The sequence below is a fragment of the Lytechinus pictus genome, chromosome 3 (assembly GCF_037042905.1).
Source record: "Lytechinus pictus isolate F3 Inbred chromosome 3, Lp3.0, whole genome shotgun sequence".
Taxonomy (NCBI): domain Eukaryota; kingdom Metazoa; phylum Echinodermata; class Echinoidea; order Temnopleuroida; family Toxopneustidae; genus Lytechinus; species Lytechinus pictus.
In genome coordinates this window covers 38,253,425-38,268,209 of record NC_087247.1, presented here as the reverse complement: position 1 = coordinate 38,268,209, position 14,785 = coordinate 38,253,425, and the positions used below count along the sequence as shown (strand labels likewise).

Genomic DNA, 14,785 nt, shown 5'->3' with positions numbered 1-14,785 from the left:
GAGAGGGAAAGAAAAGAAAAGCTTTGTCAGTTCTCCTTCCGTTTATCCTCCCCTCTCTATCACCTGTGAGAAGAATTTTCCCGTTCACTTCTACTTCTACCTCTTTTGCTCAAGTTATCCTTTCCTTGTTTCTACCCATCACTTCTGCTCCCTACCACTGGGTGAGCTGGCTCCTCTTCTTGTGTTTCTTCTCTTCACTCTCTTTCTTCTCATCTATTCTCCCCCCTAATCATTAATCCCCCATTAAGGTCCCCCTTCCCTCTTTTACCCCTTTGATCTTTCTCCTCGCTCCCTTTCGTCTTCCTCATCCTTATCAATTTTGTATTCTTCCCATCACTCCTTTCATTTCTACTCCATTGTCATCTTCTATAATAATCTTCTTCAGTGGAAGAGAATTCACTTGATATTGCCTCGTAACCTCCTCCATTCTTATTTTGATGTTTTTTTTAATCCAAATTCCCCCTCCTCACCTTTCATACCTCGTTTTCTCATTACAAGTGATATCAAGAGTATGGCTAAGTTTCCCGCTCCTTTCTACTTAGAAAAAAAAACTTTAGGCCCAATATTAATGTAATTATGAATAATCCAGCTCAACCCGCGTCTCTACATTAAAAAAAAGGTTTACCCAATATTGGGTAAAATGGGAACATGCATGTTGGCTGTGTAAAAAGAAAGCCCAATATGGCGTTAAAAGATACCCAGTAAACATGCATGTTCCCTTTCTACCCAATATTGGGTAACATTTTACTCAGTGTTTTTAGAGTGTACCCTATCAGGATAGAAGGATACAAGACTTCGAGATGCATTCTTGTTTTCCTCTTTCCCTCCAATCTTCAACATCCTAACTTACTCATATCCTAAAATAGCTGGTTATTATCTATATGCTTTACATAACACCATGGTGACGATATCCTTGTCGGATCATTTTCCATCTCCATTCGTTGACTCCGTACCTTTCATAATTTGCATAGTAAATTGAAACCTGTGAGACCGACTATGATTATAATTATTGATTATTACTATCTTGAGCAATTTCTCAATTCCCTCGGGGAGGAATAGAAAGGCCTTTTAATCACACATGACTCTTGCCTATTTTAGCACGATATCGAGAAGAAACCACCTTCGCTGTTTTGCAACATAATTTTTACACTCGAAGTGTCGACTATAGGATGATCATAAAAAATACCCCCAAAAAAAGAAAACGATATAAACACTGGGGTGGTGTCATGGTAGTTTGATATGGGGCAAGATCACATGAAAGTGACTGATAATAAATCCAAGCATTTTATCCACGACCACCATTTTTGCATCTTGAAAGTTATAAAAAACTTGTGAAAAAAGTTACCATTTTATTCTATTTCATTGCACCCGTTTTGGGGATTATATTTTTTGCGTTCGAAGGGAGCCAATTTATATTTTTCCTGCATTTACCTGCGCTCTAAAGGGTGCGAAATGTAGGCTACAGCTATCTGCGGTGCACATTGGCGCCCGCCCCCCCCCCCCAAAAAAAAAAAGAAGCTCCCTATATGTTGCATCTGTGAGGTGCAACATTGCAATCGAGTTGCCGTTGAGTTGCCACCAGTTATGACATCACTAAATCAGTCACACAAACACCTAATTCTGTTCATGGAGATGTATCTCCATGGTCAGAAATAATGCGTTATTTTTTATTGGTGCGGGATCGAATGGTATGAATTTGTTTGGAATAATATAGTGTGACCAGGGAACAGTTACTTTTCCTTGGTGTGATCAGGGCTTTGGTATACCTGTACCATTGATAATGTAGTAGTAATATTTCATCTCCATTACTAGCTCGTCGCTAGGTCCATGACATAAGGCATTTAAAAAAATAATCGAGATTGCAGGTGCATTATTTCTTTTTGTCCGGGTTTCGACAGCTTCTTCAAATTTCTTGATAGTATAAAACAGTACAATTTATATAAATCAGCGTTATTACCAGTTTCCCCTATAATGATTACTTTATTCATGACATTCGACGGAATCTGTTACACCCAAGCGCGACTTCCTTTACGAAACACAATTTCGTTTAGCCGTCTTTTGGGTGAATTTCGTACTCTTCTCGGATTTTTTCGACACCTTTCTCATCGACGAATTTCCTGCCGCTTCGTGTAAATTTGCGTGGTAACCGAACACGACTTGGGGTCTTACATTACGCAGTTTAGCATGTCCTAATATGATTGCCAGTAAGGTGTTGACGCAGTGAAGGGGAGGTTTCCAATCAATTTTGAGGAAGAATATCCAGATATTTGCATTTAATTCAACAAGGATGTTTAAAATTGAGATATCAGGCGTCAAACATAATTAAAGGAGGTGCAGAGTATGCGGGTTTTTACCTCTTATCTCATATAACATGTTTCTATCCTTCCCCACCAGTCCTCTTCCACTTTTTGCCCCCCCCCCCCATTCTGTCTCTTTTTCTTTTTTCTTTCATTCCTTCTCTCTCTCCCTCTCTTTTTTTCTCTCTCCCTCTCTTTCTTTCTCTCACAGTTATGTACATTGGTAGATGGAGCTATATTCATCAGCTTTGGATGCACAAGGCACCGTCACCATATTTATTATAGAATGACGAGAGTTATATAATTACATGTATTTAAAAGAATATATATTTCCGTCATTTAGACCTACCATGCCTACTGTCGAAAATACTTCGTTCGTATAACTTGGAGATTGTATGTTGTCAATTTGATATGATAAATCCTTGGTGTGCTGTGTGAGCAATGGGCCCATGGCGTACCAACTATACCAAATTAGTAATGCTGATCATGTGATGAGAGTGCTGATGTTTGATCTTTTTCCGCAGAAATGAAACATTGTTATTCTTTGTAAAAGGATTTTAATAATTTTTGCTATAGACCTATAGATAATTTGATAATTTCTTCTTTCAAGAAAACCAACTTGACGAGTAATTTACGTCCGCTTTTGAGTGAGGGCGCCTAATTGGTTTGTTCGGATTCGTAGTTGCTTTGATGCTGTGTTTATACCAAGCCCGGGGCATGGGAGCGGTGTTTTGACCTTTGACTTCAAGATAGATGACCTTTCTTGACCTCCTTCCTATAACAAGCCGGTCTCGATCTTGACAATCTTTAGGATTATTGGCTAGTGTATGGCGTTACACCACCACAGTACGGTCACACTGTATAGAATACAAACCGTCTCCTGCATGGTACGATACATGTGGAGAGGGATATGTTCACATGATCAGTCAAAACTGAAAAAAATTATGCCTAATTTTGTTTTTAAAATAGAGCAGTTTGAAATAAAGGTAGTTAGAGAGGGGAAACAGAAGCCGATAGTGGTGCTGCAAAATATCACGTTTATCTAAGAAGTAGAAGTAGTAGTAGTTCAAATAAACTTTCTGTAGGTGCGTTTGTCCTTTGAGGATAATATATTATGAGGAAGATCGGTGTAAAATAATATATCAACCATGAGAAATGGGTCTGAGTTTATAAGAATAGACGTATTGTACATGATCCATCAAACCCAAAGCAGGTCGCGACTTTTACTCAGACAAACCTTGAAATACTTGAAAGCTTTTAGATTTGTTTGGATTTGGTGTAAACAATGACATTGATTTGTAGGTACGGCTACGTAAGAATTCAACTAATCCAGAGTTTTCTTCTTTTTTGTGCCCCTGGCTAAGGAAATGTAGGGAGCCCTCAAAATGTGAAGACATTGAAAAATAAAATAAGAGACAGGTCTACACGTATGAGCTAAAATTTTCTCTTTTTTTGTTATTAAAGTATTTTTTTTGTAAGAACAATGGAAAGTTGAAAGACCGGCGTCAGAAAAAGTGCATCTTTTAATATGTATGATAGCATAATAAACTTATCTCAAATGGGTTCAAGCCTGTCAAATCTTTTGGTATAAAATCAATTATGAATCAGGTCGGACTATCATCTCGGTATATTTTCAATGTTATCCGAATTATATTGACCGGTACATCACTTTTCAACCATTGAATCTGTGTGAAAATTTGATTCGAATTTTATATAGATGAGAATATTTTGCTACTTATTTGCTATTTATTGTATTGCTTGGATAGCAGGAGAGAGTATAGGGCCAGGCCTACACGCGCCGCTTTTCCGACGGTGGCGCCGTCAGCATCAAATCTCAGCCACGGTTAAGTTTTTGGAATGACGTCATATTATTTTGAAAGTCTTTATCATGAAACTGAGATAGAATGGTAATCAAGTACATTTGACATGATTTCCAGATCATTTGGGGTCAATGAACCTTGCCTTTGTTGTATGATTCTCGTCAAAAAATTAACAAAATTTGAGAATTTTATTTTCAAGATACTAATTTTGAAATTGTAAGTCACTATTTTGTGAAACTTGGATCAGCCTATTAGTTATTAGCCAGTGGATGAGAGTATTTCGGGTAAACTGTATCAAAGTCAAATGCTATTTCACGCCAATGAACTTTCATCAAAATATATATTATGTTCATTATTTTAAAAGTGTTTAATAAGAATTGATAAAAATTGTGTGCTGCGAGTAGTGGATATCCACAAGATGGGAGGATTTTTTTAATTGAAATCTACTATTTAAACTTATCAGACCTTGAAATTATTACTCAGTCTATATGAGATTTTCGATCACATCTTTCCTACATGTCTTTCATTATATATATATATTTCACTTTACCTGATACGAATCCATAATCTGAACAATAATCAATAATTTTGCAACCAAACTTTCTTTATGCTCTATAACCCCACTCCCCTCGCACTAGTACCTACTACTCAGGATCCTCCCACCGAGTTTACAACAGACATCAGTGAGGTGACGTACTTAGGAGCAGAGGAGAGGTTTACGGAGGAAGTCACCACATCACCCAACGATGATGAGACGGTTACTATGACAACAGAAAATACTTTCTCACCAGGTTTGTTGATATGATTGTACTCAAAAGAGCGGGAAATATTTTTTTTAATTAAAGAAGGGAAAATCCATCTGAAGAATTTATTTATATCTATTTAATCATGATTTTTATCTTTTTATGTGATATTTAAACGTCTTTTATTTACCATCAGCTGACATTGTATGCCTTTTGATTATCCTCGTCGATCTAAGCCCACTCTAATTTAAATTCTCATTGTTATCTTTTTACGTTTTTTCCTTTTCTTTCTGAAAAGTTCCCATGTTTTCATTTTTTAGCAAGGGCGCCGCCAGTGGTTTTTGAGTGGCATTACAAAGTTACTCTTTTTTTAAAATATTTCTTTCTCCCTTATCCTCTTTTTCTTTCTCTGGCCTTTTCACCATTACTTCATAGTAGTTCACAGGGGTCAAATGCGCTCCGTGCCCATCCTCTGGCACATCCCTTGCCTTTTCATGATGTCATATTGTTATATCGAACCTTAACTTTTTATCATTCTTAATAATACTTATTATTGTCAACATGATGTTTTATTCAATCTTTAGATAAAGAAGGAGACGAGGAGAGACAAGGTGTTTATAATTTCATCAAAGTCAAATTTACATTGCCAGGAAAGTCGAACGGTGATATTGACGGGACGTTGAGAACAGATATAAAGAATGCTGTAAGTGATCCTAAATCTTCCTTTTATTATTATTGATATGATAATATTATACTAATAATTATTTATTATTATTATAGCAGGCATAATAAACAATAATAACACTAATAATAATTTTATAATGTCATTATACAAAAATTATATGAAAATAATTTGATTAAATAGTAAAAGATATTCTGGGACACTTCTTAATGATGTCGGGGATTAAAGAAGGCAGGGAGTTATGGGTGCTGCAATTGGCTAAATTTTTAAGCGATTAAGCGAATAGTGAGTATTTACAGTGGCCCTTTATAATTTAGGTTTACAGTGAATGAGCTTGGTTGTTTATTTTGGAGAAGTAGATCGAACAATAACTTGAATCTGTTTCTTTAAAGGTCAAGTCCACCTCAGAAAAATGTTGATTTGAATCAATAGAGAAAAATCAGACAAGCACAATGCTAAAAATTTCATCAAAATCGGATGTAAAATAAGAAAGTTATGACATTTCAAAGTTTCGCTTATTTTTAACAAAATAGTAATATGAACGAGCCAGTTACATCCAAATTAGAGAGTCGATGATGTCACTCACTCACTATTCCTTTTGTTTTTTATTGTTTGAATTATACAATATTTCAATTTTTACAAATTTGACGATTAGGACCTCATTGCCTGAACCACAAAATGTTAAAATAATGGAATTCTAGGTGTTCAGGGAGGAATGAAACTTCATTTCATATGACAATGACGAGAAAATCAAAATATTTCATATTTCATATAATAAAATACAAAAGAAATAGTGAGTGAGTGATGTCATCGGTTCCCTCATTTGCATACCGACAGGGATGCGCATATAACTGTTTTGTGAAATGAAGCGAAACTTTAAAATGTCATAACTTTCTTATTTTACATCCGATTTTGATGAAATTTTCAGTGTTGTGCTCGTTGAATTTTTCTCTTTTTATTCAAATCAAGTTTTTGTTGGGGTGGACTTGTCCTTTAACCATGAAATACCCTTTCTTACAGATAAATCCAATTCTGAGTGAGAAAGTCGAAGAATACAATACATCATCCGTTGCATTTAGGTAAGCTCCCAAAGCAGTACTGATGGAAATATGCATTAAATATTCTATTTCTTGCATGTTTATTGAATTGCAATTGATGTAAATAAACATTAGTTACAAAACAAACAGAGAACGAATCAGAAGAAAATTCATAAGTTTCGCTCATTTTACCAAACAGCTTTATGTGCACAAAGGTCCATCTGTAGATAGGACAGCCAATGATGTCACACATTCTAAATTAGTTATATATTTTAGATATATTATTTTTTACAGATGTAATGATAAATCTTCAAGGAGGCATAACTAATTATGAGAGCAACATGTAACTCGATCCTATTTTATGTTTAAAATGCGTTCTACCACACCAAGAGGACGTTTTTGCTCGGCGACGTGCGGAAGAATTAAGAACGGAGTAACTTTGCCCGGCAAATGACAAAGAAAAACTCGGAGGTCTTTGTCGACAATGGGTGAAATGGAACAGCAGTTTCGTCCTAAGTTTCAGAGCTAACGAAAAATTGCAAATATGTCGTTAGTCCAGAAACAGGGACTTAACCGCCGTTTTGATTCACCAATTTTCGAGAAAGATTTCGTGGGCATTTGGCAATACATTTTCTATTCTCGAATCCTCTGTATGTTGCTAATCGAAAACTCCGTAATGTCAAAATTTTGCGTACACCCGACGGTTACGGTTGGACTAATGCAGCTTACTGTATCATGTTTCAAGAATGCACGAAATGCATTTATAGGACAAAATTATAGAACTTTTTTAATCTCATTAAAATGATTCAAACGTAGCTTTTCACTGGGTATTTAATCAATATTTTAATATTTTAGTCTTTGAGTGTTCGGTAGGCCTATCGTAAAAAGTGTCTAATATTACAAAAGTACATGAATTTCTCCGTTCTCTTCATAGCGAATGTGAAGGTGACTGTTTGGCAGCAACTGTGAAACTGGATTTTATGTTGCGGATTACTCTGGAAGAAAGACGAGGGGTAATCAAAGTGCTTTACGAGATAGTTGAACGGAACCAAACACTTGGAAGCCTTCGTGTTGAAATGCTTTATGTATTGAATGTAAAAGGTATGATCCTCTATTTAATCTATCAAAGAACATTTAGCGAACATTATGTTCTAATCATTTTTGTCATTGTTCTATGAGGGATTCTATATTCAATAGTATCACAGTAAAGGAGGGTGCGGGTGGATTTGATAGATAATGGCCATAATTATGAAGGAGAAGAGGTATATGGATAGATATACTTATAAATTTACATTTTGATAGATAGACATATAGAAAGATTAATTGGTGGGTAGATACATGTACATCGATTGATTGATTGATTAATTAATTGATTCATTCATTCATTGACACATTAATACATCTGTAATAAATGTAAATTAACATTATAAATTTGCACATAAATGTATATTCTTTCAACTGAATATGTTTTATCTTTTTCAAGGATCTTATGAAAGGATACATACTGCATGTGACATCACACATTGCAAACCCGATATGAAATGCTTCACTGAAGGGAATGATTGCTCATCTGTTTGTGCTGACAATACTGAATATTGTCTTCATGGAAGATGTGAAAAATTTGCTCAACAGTCTTTCATCACTTGCCAGTAAGAGATGAATATTGTATATATCATACATGTAATGAACCCGTGTTTATAAATTTAGTCATGTAATTATAGATTCACCACTATCATATTCATTTATTTGATGATGATGATGATGATGGTGATGATTATGATTATTATAATGATGATGGTGGTGATGATGATGATGATCACTGGCGAATCCAGGGGGGGGCAAAGCCGGGCCGTGCCCCCCTCCCTTTTACAGGTACAATTAAAATGTGTAATGTAAAATGCCTTTAAAACAGAAGTGTGTCCCCCCCCCCTCATTGAAAGTAAAAACTTTTTTTTTGCTTGTCAAACTTTATCGTGTACAAAATGTCCTTAATTTTGGGTTAAAACCCTTTTTTTTTTTGCTGTCACATTTTCCCCTTGAAAATGTGCCCCCCCCCCTTGGAAAATCCTGGTGATGGTGATGACGATAATGATAATGACAATAACAATTTGATGCTGAATCGCTGATGTTGTTGAGGATTGTGATTTTAGTGATGGTGATGGTGAAGATGATGATGATAATGCTGCTGCTCCTGATGATGACGGTGATGATGATTAATGGTTCTTAGCATTGTGTATAACAGTCACAGATCATTCATTCATTCAATAGACATATATCGCAGTAAAAAACTGAATTACACATGCTTTACGGGTTATTGATTGCAACATATGTGGTAAAAAATACAGACAATTAAAATTGTTCACATACATGTAGAATTTGCAAAGTAAATTATTCCTTTACAATTTGCACAGTAAATTATTCCTTTACAAACTGCTAGTATTCGACTTTCTTACACAAATTGTGAGTCTTAGATGAAACTTTCGTTACATAGGAATGACAAAGTATATCACACCCGTTCAATTGTTGTCATCTCATTAACATGTCATATAAATATCACAGAATATTGTACAAATGTTTAATGGCAGAACAATAATGGTGCCTTTCTTTTTTTATTTCCGCAGTTGCGAAGAAGGTTTCACTGGTCCGCGATGTACCCACGAGATAGGGAAAGACGAGAGCGATGGTAAACGTATGAATGCACTTTCATTGTTCTTTAGTTCACCTCATAGATTCATTATGTTTTTACCTGTTAATTTTTTTTTCGGTTATCCGTTTCACTTTTAATTAGAAATCCATGCAATTATTGTAAAATATATAATTAGAATCATCTCTATTTTCACGTGTTCTGTTTTGAACTGAACTGTTTGTGTTGTGTTGATATTGTGATGACGTCCTTGGCTTCAACCAGCCGAGGGTGTCATTCTTGCCCAGAAATTCTCAAAACCCCATTAACAAAAGTCCACTTGATCTTTTGATTTCATTTGAAATATTGAGATAACTACCTCATGGTCATCTGGGGGGATTAAATCATTTGTCTATAAAATTGCCTTGAACATTTTACACATGTTGTCTGAACCCCCACATTAGACCATGATTTTGTCTGTAGTATCTATGTCGCACTTGAATTTTGTAAATGAAATTAGTTTGGTATGTATACGCTGTAATCTATATGTGCAAATTGTAAAAAGTATTGTGTGTGCCTGTATCACTTTGACTTATATTTGTTTTAAGTTAAATATACAACTAAATAAAAAACCTTGGTGATCCATATGTAAAAGAGGAATTCCACCCACAATCAAGTTGATTTCAATAAGTACAAAAGTATATTAAAGTATATTAAACGAAGGTTTAAAGAAATCCATTATAGCTCACGAATTCTTAGTTTTTATATTTGAAGTCACACGCAGCACAGCCATATTGTAATGTAATATAAGTTCCATATAATTTTTTTTTTATCTGCATAATTATAACCGAAAAGGTATATGATATATACATTATCTGATATTGTTCAGGTACAAAGTCATTCGCACTTTTATGTAAAAGTTGCATTTTATGGAATTCATAATTGCTGTAACTACTCTCATGTGTCGTCGCAAAATTAAAACATGAAAACAATAGCTACTCGGTTGTTTGGTGATGGATTTCCTGGGGGGGGGGGTTCAAACAAACTTGGAATCAATAATTCTTAAAGATTTTATTTTTATTTAATTTCATGTTCTAATTCGCAAATACTTTATTTTTCATGATATAATTAATAAGACTGAAGAGTCTGCATTCTTCATGCGCTGAATCAAATACTAATGAATCATTACTTTCCCTTCATTTCCCTTCAGCTGATCTTTATGTTGGGATCATCGCAGCTAGCGTTATAGCTTGCATCATCGTTCTAGCAATCATCCTGGCAACTTGCATCAACATCTTCAATAAGAAACGCATCCGAACTGGAAGGTACGGTACCAGTCTTTAAAAAAGTCTTACTTCTGGCAAGAATATTTGTAAATTTTAAATTTTTGTCATTTCTTTTAAGACGGATAATGGGGGGAACCCTTGCTATATTAGTGTTTTTTAACAGAAAATATGGAAAGAAAACTTTATTTTGCTGTACCTGACTGCTCACAGTCCACAAAAGAATGGCCATTGGAAGCTAGCAAAGGATCAAAAGCAATCTGCGTAGAGAACCTGCAGTGGCTATGTCTTCCCAAATGGCATTTTAAGGCCACTTCACCTGGTGATAAGGCAACAAAAAAATCGGCCACAATGTCTCCCCATGAATAAAATACAAGTTAGATCTATGTTGGTTGAAAATTCGTTATTTTTTCAGGAAGAACTTTTTTAATCATGCAAAGCACTCTCAATTTCTTGGTTTAACCCTTAAATCTTGTGAAATATTATTGATTTTTCGCAATAGTACGTATCAACCTCGAAGAGATAATCTTTATAACTTGCAAATGTTCTTGTTTCGAAAGTTTATTGCATTTGGTTGCCAGAATATCGAATCACTTCTTGATGCTATCTATTTTGTCTAGATCCGAAGAGCTGTTTGGCATCGAGAACGTTGTAGCTTTAGAGTTAATGGATGAGAAATCTCAATTGGATGGTATGGCGACCCAGACAGACGAAAGTTTCCTACTCGCTCGATCGCACAAGGATGGTGTTGCCCCTAAAGCAGGCCATGCCCACAAGATCATGCAGACCAATGACTCTTTTCTACTGGCCAAGGCACAGCTACTAAGGGCACATGGTTCGGCAACGCGCTACAGAGGGGCGGGGTCTCCTGTGGGTGTGGTCAGTGGGAATACGCGTCGCCTGAGTGATCGACCATCAGAGAGCAAGATACCCGAAGTCGATCATGCCGAACCCAGTACAAGCACTGCCGGAGGTAAGTTGATTTTTAATCAAGCTCTATCTATTAGTTTACTCTTTACCCTAAGTATTCTTTACTTTCACTAATTTCACATTTCATAAAAGAATAATACCATATAGTTAAAGTGTTTCACTCTTTTGTGATTACTTTTCAGTTAACGGAGTAGCGAGGAATCCCTCAACAAAGAAGGATCGAGCACCAGCCCCACCTCAGCAAAGTCCTGCACCCCCCTCTCAAAATGACAAAGCCACACCTTCCACCAGTAAAGGCGAGCAGTCCCCTATTCCTTCCACAGAAAGCGCTCCAAAGCCAGCAGTCGAAAATGAGGAGGGAAATATAGAGGTACCTCCCCCAGAGAAGCCGATAAAGTTGGTAGAGGGTAATGACGTGATTTCAGATGCTTACCCTGGAAGAAAAATACTAAAAGTTTAGCCCCTAATCAGTCTTCTGTTTGGGATGATCCGAGAATAAACTTCATCTGTTGAAAGAGACAATATTGTATTTTTATGAATGTATACTCCGCTTGTACTATGTTTGCCTTCATCTTGTCCCTGTAAGTTACATGTATGCCGAAGTCCGTCCGAAGATAACCCGAATTGTGTCTGACCTCTCCAAACGAAGAAATAATACAATGAACAGTACTTGTTCCCGAAATCCAGTACAGATGATTGTTTCTGTCTTATTGCTGTATGTCACTGTCATTATTAATGGTATGATTACAGCACTGACAGATTAGTGTAACCTGACCTAAACACTTTTTTATTGTTGTAAACGCACATGTTAAATCAGTATGACCATTTTTGTCTCGCCTGAACGAAGTTCGGCAGAGACCTAGTTATCTCGCCTGAACGGAGTTCAGCACAGGCCTAGTAAACACTATTCCTGTTGGTCTGTTAGTCCGTTAGTGTGTTGGTCTGTTCGAAAAAGTTTTTGTTCAACTTGCTCTCATTTATTATTTCTACATCATTTATGTTCACACTTGGTAAACATGACTTGGAAAATACCACATCTGTGTCCATGATCAAGTATCCCAGGATAATGGGGACAAAGTTCATCTAGGGAGGCAAAATGTCACATGATTATGAGGTCATGTTCATCTCCTTTTTAAAGTTTTTTGTGCAACTTGTTCTCATTTCTTTATTTCTGCATCAGTTATGTTCACACTTGGTACAAATGATCCTCGGGTAATATTTATGTGCGTTGTTGAGGATGATAGGGTCAGAAGGTCAAGCTTTTGTTAAAATTGCACTTATTTTTTAATTTCAGCATCAACTGTGTTTGCACTTGGTACACAAATGATTCTTGGGTAATACCACATGTGTGCTCATGAGGATGATGGGGTCAAAGGTCATCTAGGGGTCAAAAGGTCAAATGATATGAGGTCATGTCCATGTTTTTCAAGTTTTTGTTCAACTTGCTCTCATTTATTTTAATATATCTTCATCAGTTGTGTTCATACTCGGTTCAAATGATCTTTGGGTATTACCACACGTGTGTTCTTGAGGATGATTAGGTAAAATGACATCAAAGGGTCAAAAAATCATATTGCATATTTTATTGATCGCGAAATCAGGCGAGACTCCTGTTTCGTGAACCGCCTTGTTCCAATAATAACGGCATATCATTGAAATAAATTGCGTTGACGTCTTGTGGAAAGGCATATTTTGTAAGTATGAAAAAGGAAATTTTAAATGAATATCATCTTCGCATGATAATATTAATGATGAAGAAGAAGAATAGTTTGAAACACTCGACATCACGAATTGATGAATGCAAGTGGATTTTTCAAAGTCTTCCGCATGATACCTTCGAATTTAGCCACTATAAAGTAGTATCACAATCAACCAATATCATATGTTTGAAACCATTATTTAGTATTATTTTAATCGTGTAGCCAAAGACTTGATAATTATGTTTTGTTGTATGTCATTGTGTGTGTGATAGTTTGCCGAGCTGTTAATAGGCCTGCTAGTTTATGCTCACTTGTTGTATAATCAGTACCATCACTCATGTGTATTGTATTATACCCTATGTGTTTTTAAAGTTTATATGTATATATTCTACATTTTCGTAGATACATGCACTATATGCAAAAACGCATATATGTTCATGTGCTCCTTTTCTTTCCATACTAACCATGTTAGCGTGTAATCTTGTTTCCATTTGTCATAATAATGTTTGATCGTTAGCATTGTTATTGTAAAGTGTATCTGTTGTTAAAGGGCGTGTGTTTGTTGGGGTGGACTTGACCTTTAATACATTTTGTCAATAATTGATATGAATTGGCAATTTGGATAGGCAAGTTGCTTTCTTCAGTTCTTAAACGGAAGAAAATTTTGATCCATTGTAAGAATAAATTGCGAAATAAAGGAGAAAACAGAATTTCATCTTATATAATGTTGCAGAAACATGCCTTTGCATATTTTTGGTATAACTGTATCCCCCTAAAAATATGAGAAAAATTAGAAAGAGAGCTGAAAATATTTCTTGATGGCTATTCTGTTCATTTTTTTAACAAAATATTAGTGTAGAAAGTGATTGCTTGATGGACTTAGATCACAAGAACATTTGGATTTAGAGAGTGTTCCATCACGTCAATTCTACTAAGTGTCAAGTCTGTGTTTTTTAATCGTAGATGTTATGAACATTTTTTAAGAATTCAGTGCAAATTCATTTCTGCCCAAATTAAGAGATTTTCATTTTTGAAATTTTGAGTAAAATGTACTGTAGTTATGATATTGCTGCTTGATTTTCAAATTTCAATCTGATGTTGGAATGAAGATTTTAGAGGGCATAACGGAAATAAAGAGATTGATGGAAGCCATTTATACCAAGTCATACCTTGCAAGATAAATCATGTTATGGTGTTATTATTTTCCAAATTACCGGTAAAACAGAATTGATGCCAATTTACGTAATAATGATGGTGATGATGTTGACGATGAAGATGGTGATGATGATGATGATGGTGGTGGTGGTGGTGGTAATGATTAAATATAATGATGAAATATGATTAAGATGATGATGAAGAAAAATACGAAGAAGATGATGGTGATGATGATGATGATGATGATGATGATGATGATGAATTGATGATGATGATGATGGCGGTGGCAATGATGATGACGATGATGGTGGTGGCAATGATGATGATGGTGGTGGCAGTGATAATGATGGAGATGATGGTGGTGGCAATGATGATGATGATGATAATGGTGGTGGCAATGATGATGATGGTGGTGGCAGTGATAATGGTGGTGGTAATGATTAAATATGATTAAGATGATGATGAAGAAAAATACGAAGAAGATGATGGTGATGATGATGATGATGATGATGAAT

At 35.6% G+C, this 14,785-nt stretch overlaps 1 protein-coding gene across 1 annotated transcript; it reads left to right on the top strand.

Moving 5' to 3' along the window:
- Positions 1-4,724: 4,724 nt before the first annotated feature.
- On the top strand, positions 4,725-14,281 carry LOC129256334 (uncharacterized). Its single transcript, XM_054894572.2, has 9 exons — positions 4,725-4,908; positions 5,445-5,563; positions 6,563-6,621; positions 7,514-7,680; positions 8,063-8,228; positions 9,201-9,262; positions 10,413-10,527; positions 11,106-11,458; positions 11,598-14,281. The coding sequence occupies exons 1-9, from the start codon at positions 4,725-4,727 to the stop codon at positions 11,873-11,875; spliced, it is 1,503 nt and encodes a 500-aa protein (XP_054750547.2). The 3' UTR covers positions 11,876-14,281.
- The last annotated feature ends 504 nt before the right edge of the window (positions 14,282-14,785 follow it).

Excerpts from the sequence above, each read along its gene's own strand:
- LOC129256334 (XM_054894572.2), top strand. The coding sequence starts at position 4,725 with ATGCTCTATAACCCCACTCCCCTCGCACTAGTACCTACTACTCAGGAT. Across the intron at positions 5,564-6,562 it reads GAACAGATATAAAGAATGCT|ATAAATCCAATTCTGAGTGA; the intron begins GTAAGTGATCCT and ends CCTTTCTTACAG. Across the intron at positions 7,681-8,062 it reads TTATGTATTGAATGTAAAAG|GATCTTATGAAAGGATACAT; the intron begins GTATGATCCTCT and ends ATCTTTTTCAAG.